Below are 7,861 nucleotides of genomic sequence, written 5' to 3' on the forward strand. Positions count from 1 at the left end.
CAAATACCCCTATGAGTTTTATACTTAAGTTGGGTTGGAATAATATCGGATCGAATGCAACTCAAACAATAGCAACTGTTGCTTTTCGAAATAAAACATAGGTTACAAATACATAAAATATTTTTTTTAATAAAAAAACTAAAATAAATACAGAACTTAAACCTAATTATAACACCATCACTTTCCCAAGTAGGCACCACTCAGGTCTTTTCCGGCTCTATAGAACACAGGTCTCCCATTTCGCTGTTGAACATGCCGGAAATTGTTGACTAGCCTGTGGCCCTCAGAGTCTCGCAATTTCCAAAACCTCGATAACGAGGAATAGGATACGGGCAGGACTTGGGAGAACACATTCCAGGTGACGGCCTCCTGGCAAACGGGCGTGGTCAGAGATCCTCGATAGGTAAAGAAGTCGCGGGGGTTCACATTGCCAAGCATCTGACCCAAACTTAAGCCACCCGGAATGGTCGTTTTCGCTTTATACTTCGTAACTCTTGGCAATGCACCCAAAACTTTGTTTAAGCCCGGAAAGATGATATTGGGATTCTGTAGAACATAAAAAATAATATTAATAAATTGTTTATTTTATAGGCTATAAAGCTCTCCAATTTTGTTTTACCTTCACCAGCTATTTATATATATTGAACCGAAAGACGGTATTTTTTTATTAAAGTGATTTATAAAATGCAAACAACGACGAGTAAAAAAAATTATCCAAATTTTGACAATGGCACGTATTATTTTATTCGGGAAATTTAGGTTTGAGGTGTAGATTTTCATTTCACTTGACTTTTCTTGACTGTTTTATCACGTCATGTTAGATTGTAGAAGTGATAAAAGAAATTATGGTACATGAATGTACATTTCATACATATACTAATGCACATTGACCTTCAATATGCATTAAAGTTAAAAATTAATTAGACTTATAAAGTATCTTGACATTACCTTTACAATTTTTAACATGACAGCAATGACAGCCAAACCATCTTTGCTTTTGGCCGCCTCGTTAATATCTTTGTATTTAGCATTTCGATGGACAATGTGCATTTCCACGTCGAAGCGCTGTTTGTTGATCGAGTGTTCAGATCCCCGGGAATCGGGGGATCCCCAATGAAAGTGCAAGCCCTCGGCCACATAACGACCTTTCAATAGGCCCCCGGTTATGAAGGGCTTCTTCCCGTTAGTCGTTTCCGGTACGTCCATGTGAACTGCCAAATAATAGGGGCTCTTAAACTATTAGCGATTTCATAAAAGACAACCTACCTGTGTGTCCATTATTGAGCAGGGTGAGCGGCCCCCTGAGCTTTATGTCATAGTTTCCGAAAACGATGCGAGGCAATGGCACGATGAGCGACTGGCAGAAAGCATGACATTACATATTAGTTATTGAAATAAATTAGCCTTCAATTTTCCACCAATTTACTTGTAATGCGAAAAGTGACGATAAAAGAGTTTTCGACAGTAAATGGGAGTGTTACATTTGTCAATTTCGGGTATCTCTTTAGGCAAATATGAATGTTGTAACCCAATTATCTATTCATGATGGGAAATTACTTATAATGGACCCTATCATCGTAAAATTGTTATTTTTGGTAGCCTTTTTAAAACAACCGTATTACCTAATTTAAATTTACATTTCCTATGGAAAAGTTCTATAAGAAAAAATGTGTTGCCATTAAAAAAAAGTATATTGACTAATTCCTAACCGATTACGTTAAGCAAAAACAAATTTTTAATAGATGCGCATATAAAATGGAGCCGCATATTTGGTTCGCATAATTAATACACATTTGGTGATACAAATTTTTAATTTAATTGTTTTCTTTTTTATTTACAAGAACACGATTGTGATTCAAGCTTGTTTGCCCGGTTGGATAATCATTAACTATCATCCCCACTTTTGATATTAATAGGCGGAAAAATGAAAAACTTTGTTTTTAAATATGTCTTCGATAATATACAAATTATAACTTACTTTTTGAACATTTAACGAAATTGGTGATTGCCTCACGCCCGAAGAACAAATGTCTTCCCAATTATGTCCATTTGTCTCATAATTCCAATGTAATTCATCTTTGGCATCTGTAAGTTTGGAATTAAATTGAAGAAAACAAGGTCTGAGTTGTTTTCACTTTCTTTCAGCTACCTAGCATGGTAATCCTATTAGCCAAGACTGAATAAATTCACTTCTGTTTTGATTCGATGGAATTAGTCGACTCTTTCATTTCTCAGACCCAAACAAGGTATGACGGAATGATTAATTACCCTACCTTACAAAAACAAATGGAGTGCACACCAAATCTTTAAATCTGGTATGGTTTTCTGGTTCAGTTTAAATACACACCAGAGCGTTTTCTAAACAGTAAATTGAAAATGGTTTTTAATAATTTATTTTTATTCTTAGATCTTTTTAAACATGTAATATAACCACTAAAACTGGCTTAAGATGCATAGCCTAGAACCTATGTCATAAACTGCCTGAAGATAATTATACAAAAATATCTTAAAATATATTTCGTATTTTCAAGAAAAAAAGATATTTAAACAAAATTAAAATTAACCAGTAGATGGATTGTAACAAAATTAATGATTTCAGCTCAAATAAAACTTCGTTATATTTTTCCTGCCATTGAAGGCTAGTTATTTCACTTTTTTATCACCCCTCGAAGTTCTCATACAGTATGTTCTGGGATTTAAATTACCATTTGATGTATGTTGATAGGCGAGCGGAAGCAATAGTAAAAGCTTGTGAAATGCATTCGACTGCATTGTTGCAGAACCCAGATGTGATTGTTCTGATAACGATATAGTATTATAATTAACTCCAACTAACGCGTGTGTCTTTGTATTTGATCTCACGTCGAATTCGATTTTACATAAATTATCCGATGCGAAAGTGCGGGAGATATGTTAACTTTTATGGTGCTGCTGCGACTGCGAACCTCGAACAACTGAAACGGCTCACAGATGCCCAGATAACTTTTATAGTTTTGAGGGGTCTATGTGAAGCCCACGCCGACTCAAAGTCTGGGGAGTTGGAATGGAATCCGATCGGATCTGAATTCGAAACCTAAGTGGGGCGTGATTAGCGCCAAACGGTAGCAACAAGTGCCAGTCTAATTGCAACTGTTGTTTTCGAAATGATAAATGATCTGATTTGTTGGCGTCTGCGCAATATAGACCATAATAGCCAAGGAAAACCATATGATAATTGTTGGAAATGCGGAAAAGGTCTTGCCAAAGTTGGTTGAACTCTTACAATTTCTTTCGGCCATAATTGGTGAATGGGTTGATTAATAATTCTACAATTCATCTTTTTGAAAAATTTGTAACTTTACCACTAATTCTTTTTTATTTTTACAAGCTAATACATATTTTTGATTAATTAAATAGCAGTAAAAAAATAAGATCACCGGCATTTGGCACGTGTCAAAGTGTTTGATATACTTAATTCAATAAGCACATTTGCATAAGTTAAATCAAATTCATTTCTCCAAATGCATTGAAAGAAAGTAGCTTTGACCATTTGCATTTGAATTGTTATTAATAGAAAATCTGATGCCCAAAAATTTGGCAAATATTCGAATTGAATCACTGGATCAGCCAGATTAGGCAGAAGTTGCTGGACGAGTTTCGACTACGTCATACCCAAAAGAGCAGGGAAATCCTCTGACCAGTTACAAAATAATTTTGTTAGCCACAACTTCTTTATCGAATGTTCCATAATTCCCTTAAAGTGGGTGACTCACAAAAGAGCTCCAAATTACACCTTGGCAACATCATTTGTCAGCAATGATAATAGATATAATAATGAATATGTTGGCCTGGTCGGTTTCACTTTTCCCAGCGAAGAAAGGGGCTTAACATTTTTTCAGGCTTTACATTAAACTGTATTTCGTATTCTGTCACTAACAACTAAGTATTCATGCACACTCACGGTAGATATTATATATAATTTAGATATAATGTAACCAAATTGTGATATATGTACGCTTAAAGGCCTAATCAATAAAAACGTAACAAGCACGCGGTTTCTGGACAGTCAAACTGCATTCTAAACTTGGGATTTTACCCTGTATCAAAGCTCGGTGGCGAAATAGATGCGCTTGCTGGGTCAGAAGTCGCCCACCGCATGGGATATGAACTCGAATTGCCGATCCACGCTGTTCTCCGCCTCTAAATCAAGGCCTTCATCGATGAAATGCATCTCTACGTGCTCTCGGAAGGCGTTAAAGGACACCTGACTGGAATACTGTTTACCGCACATGGGACAAGTCTTCTCCATGGCATCGGCTGCATCGGCCTTGATTTTCTCTTGTATGATATTAATCCTTTGGCTGGGCGGCGTTCCATTGTGTCCATTGTGCTGGCTTTCACAGTTCTTCAGTTCGCTGGTGAGGCTGTCATCCGTTTCCAGGCTTTTGTCGGCCATCTCCGGCTTTTTAGCAACTTTCTGGGCGCACTCCGGACAGGGATGCAGTGCTTTTGGGTTGGAAAACAGTGGTAACAATGGCACTTTCTATTAATATTAAATAATATCCCTTACCTATGCGACTTTCTAATAAAGTCAGAGCCGAACTGAGCTCCTGCTGCTGCTTCATGGCCTCCCGCCTCATCTCCTGCAATCCGTCCATGCATTTTTTGGCATCCACATTGGCATCTAGTTCGCTAGTGGTTTCCTCCACTTTTTGCAGATTGTAGGGGTAACCTAGTTCTTCATTACTGGCACCAAAGTCATCTAGGGCAATCTCCTCCAGACTAAGGTCCTTTAGGCCATCGGAGAGCATTTTTTGGCGCAGATGAGGATTGGGAGAGTGCTGTGTGAATGTCTTGGAGCGCACAAGGTTTTGGTTTTGCTGCGCACGGGAGTCTGGAGAGCTAGGCACTTGGTTTAGTTGCTGATCCTTGGAGATCTGCGACAGGCGAGACCATAAACGCCGGTTTTCGTTGGACACCATTCCAATGTGTTCCTCTAGCTGCTCCTTTTGGCGCTGCAATTCGGATACTTGTGCGCGTAGGGAGAGGACATCTCCGGAGACCCCGCTTACAGACGGAGCACCTTCTGACCTCGACGAGACCTCTCTCAATCGCTGGTTCTCCTCTTCCATGTTGGCCACGCGGCGTTGCAACTGGATGCATCTTTCTTTGATTGTTTGTAGGGCAACTTGCAGTGCGTAGTTCATTTTGTCGCTGGCATTGGAGTTTGTGCATCCGGAAGTGGACGTGGAAGTGGCCAGAGGTGTGATTTTAGCAGACGTTGCCTCCATTGCAAGTTCTTGGGTTCGCAGGCACTTTACATCAAAATATCAGCTCAATTGCACCTAGAACTATATGTTTTCTGGGCGATTTCGTTTTTTTCGGTCTATTGTTGCGTTCTCATTAGTAAGACCGTGCTAACAAACTTTACTGAACGTCATACCGATAGTTTTCTAAATTTGTTAGCACACTTATCGAAAGGGATTTTAAAAAAGTTATTTTAGAACTTATATTAAACGGTGCTTAAACTTTAGCTCGTTCTGAATTAAAAACATATTTAAAATAAATACTACTTTCAAACTATAGTCCCTATCGAATAGGTTTCCTGGGTTTTAGTATTTTCGTTACGTATTACGTAGAGTGAACAAGACTTATCGCGAACAGCTGTTTTTGTTTACGCGGCATATTATCCAACACATTTTACAATGTTTTGCGGGCAGAGTTTAGTTAATAATTTTTACAAGTATAAGAGAAAAGTATGGCAAAATGTAAACCCAATAATAAAGTGCTGCATTACCACCTACAACCCACCCAAAATTCTGTTTTTTGGAACCGACAACTTTTCATTGCCCAGTTTGCAGGCGCTACACAAAAATAGCAGGTAAGTGAAAGGTAATATAAACAATTTTATTATCGGTAATAACTTAAATACACCCTTAGCAATCGTTTGGGAGTGGTTACATCCTTTAAGAGTCCTGCCAATTGTGTGAGGAGCTATGCGGAGAAGGAGAAACTCCCGTTGCAAAAGTGGCCCATAGAACCATCAGAATGTTCCCAATTCGATCTGGGTGTAGTGGTTTCTTTTGGCCACCTGATACCAGCTAATATAATCAACGGATTCCCCAAAGGAATGATCAATGTTCACGCTAGCTTGCTGCCTAAATGGCGAGGTGCTGCTCCAATTATTTATGCCATTATGAAAAGAGATGCCAGCACTGGGGTTTCCATTATGAAAATCGAACCACATAGATTTGATATAGGAGCTGTAAGCTCATGGTTATTTAATTATTCTTTTAAGAGACTTTTATAAATTGCATTTTAGATATTAGCTCAACGGGAAGTGCCCATTGAGCCCGATGTCTTCATGCCGGAATTGCATGCTTCTTTGGCTAAGTTAGGAGCTGAATTACTGGTGGATACGGTAAACAACTTATCAGAGAGACTAAAAGAAGACATACCCCAAGATAATACAAATGCCAGCTATGGTAAAATACATACTAAAAATCAAACGTACCTATTTTAACCATATATTCCTTTAGCTCCCAAGATTACAAACAAGATCACGGAAATTAACTGGTCAAAGCTTAGTGCTGTCGATATATACGCTCGATATAGAGCTTTGTATAGTTATAGAAATCTAACCACCAGTTTTTTAGACAAACAAGTGCAGCTCCTTGAGCTAAGGTTACCAGAAAAGCAACTTTTAATTCAAAAACCAGGGCATTTCAGCTATCAAAAGAGGAGGAAATCCCTGCTAATCGGATGTGCTCAGGAAAGTCAGTTGGAAGTTCTTCAATTGCGGATAGAAGGTAAAAAACCAATGAGTGCCCAGGATTTTAATAATGGTTTCATGAAGCAAGCTAAATCCCTTAACTTTACAGATAATAAACTAGTTTCAAATTGATAACAAAGATAGTATTTTTAATGCAAAATGGATGCTTTTTATCTAGGCTAAGTCGGAGGGCTTAACCTCCTTGGTTTCGGAAAGCTGCTGTGTGGACTTTTGGAGCAGATTCTTGGTGAACCACATGGGACGCGGCTTTTTCATCTCCACGATGCGTTTGCCTTTAAGCTCTTCTGAGGTTTGCTCTGCTTTTTCTCCTTCATAGAGAACGATTACTTCCTTGTCCACTGGATCTAGACCAAGTGTCTCCTGTATTTTCGACTGCATGAGCTCCGTTTCTTTCAGAACTTTCTGGTAGCAGAAAGCTGGAGGAGGAATTTGATGAGATGTTTATGGTTATAAGGTTTAAGGGACAACTTACGACATAGAACCCCCATTTCGTGGTCATGTCCACATTGCAAGCACGAACGGATATTTCTCTTTTCCCTCAGAGGCTTCCAGTTGTATTCCGGGAAACCAAACTTCCGTTTTAGGCGCTTTTCCACAGATCTCCGGTGTTTCGGTACTGCCCACAACATTCCATCGCCAATTAAGTTCTTTAAACTGAATTCCAGGGAACTTTTTTGGCTGTGCTCATGCTGAAAACCGGCCAAAGCCAATACTGTTTAAGTAAGTGATTATTAAGAGCAATTACAAAGGCAAATGGTACTGCTCACCTGGCGGATGTCCTCCATGTGGCAGGAACAGGCGCTCCACGTTCCTTAGAAAGTTTGTAATTGATAAAAACAAATTTTTAGACATTTTACGACTCTAATATTGCTGGATTTACGTAAACGTGATTAGAGATGAGCTATAGTAAGCAGCCCAGCTATCGATATATTTAAATATATACAAGAAAAAAACGTAAGCAAGAAAATATCACGTATTAAATTTATTAAGGTGTAATGGAGTATTAAAACGGATTTCATTATTTCACGACTTACATACAAGAAAACACGTAATCGCTGTAAAAATAAATACAACTTGTAAGATTAATTA

At 38.4% G+C, this 7,861-nt stretch overlaps 4 protein-coding genes across 4 annotated transcripts; 1 reads left to right on the forward strand and 3 right to left on the reverse strand.

Annotated features, from left to right (window-relative positions):
- Positions 1 to 177: 177 nt before the first annotated feature.
- Positions 178 to 3,669, reverse strand: LOC108040733 (carbonic anhydrase 2-like). Its single transcript, XM_017118316.2, has 6 exons — positions 2,863 to 3,669; positions 2,706 to 2,798; positions 1,979 to 2,085; positions 1,267 to 1,357; positions 949 to 1,211; positions 178 to 546 (listed from the first exon to the last, which is right to left on the reverse strand). The coding sequence occupies exons 2-6, from the start codon at positions 2,770 to 2,772 to the stop codon at positions 178 to 180; spliced, it is 897 nt and encodes a 298-aa protein (XP_016973805.1). The 5' UTR covers positions 2,773 to 2,798; positions 2,863 to 3,669.
- A 135-nt stretch (positions 3,670 to 3,804) lies between these two features.
- On the reverse strand, positions 3,805 to 5,403 carry LOC108040731 (protein spindle-F). The gene is made up of 2 exons (XM_017118315.2): positions 4,550 to 5,403; positions 3,805 to 4,485 (listed from the first exon to the last, which is right to left on the reverse strand). Exons 1-2 carry the CDS (start codon positions 5,268 to 5,270, stop codon positions 4,118 to 4,120), a joined length of 1,089 nt encoding a protein of 362 aa, XP_016973804.2. The 5' UTR covers positions 5,271 to 5,403; the 3' UTR covers positions 3,805 to 4,117.
- A 238-nt stretch (positions 5,404 to 5,641) lies between these two features.
- On the forward strand, positions 5,642 to 6,883 carry LOC108040702 (methionyl-tRNA formyltransferase, mitochondrial). Its single transcript, XM_017118271.2, has 4 exons — positions 5,642 to 5,860; positions 5,920 to 6,244; positions 6,302 to 6,464; positions 6,519 to 6,883. The coding sequence occupies exons 1-4, from the start codon at positions 5,685 to 5,687 to the stop codon at positions 6,881 to 6,883; spliced, it is 1,029 nt and encodes a 342-aa protein (XP_016973760.1). The 5' UTR covers positions 5,642 to 5,684.
- Positions 6,880 to 7,678, reverse strand: LOC108040703 (39S ribosomal protein L32, mitochondrial). Its single transcript, XM_017118272.2, has 3 exons — positions 7,540 to 7,678; positions 7,245 to 7,484; positions 6,880 to 7,188 (listed from the first exon to the last, which is right to left on the reverse strand). Exons 1-3 carry the CDS (start codon positions 7,622 to 7,624, stop codon positions 6,926 to 6,928), a joined length of 588 nt encoding a protein of 195 aa, XP_016973761.1. The 5' UTR covers positions 7,625 to 7,678; the 3' UTR covers positions 6,880 to 6,925.
- Between the last annotated feature and the right edge of the window lie 183 nt (positions 7,679 to 7,861).

This window comes from Drosophila rhopaloa, unplaced genomic scaffold (genome assembly GCF_018152115.1).
Source record: "Drosophila rhopaloa isolate 14029-0021.01 unplaced genomic scaffold, ASM1815211v1 contig_167, whole genome shotgun sequence".
Classification (NCBI taxonomy): Eukaryota; Metazoa; Arthropoda; class Insecta; order Diptera; family Drosophilidae; genus Drosophila; species Drosophila rhopaloa.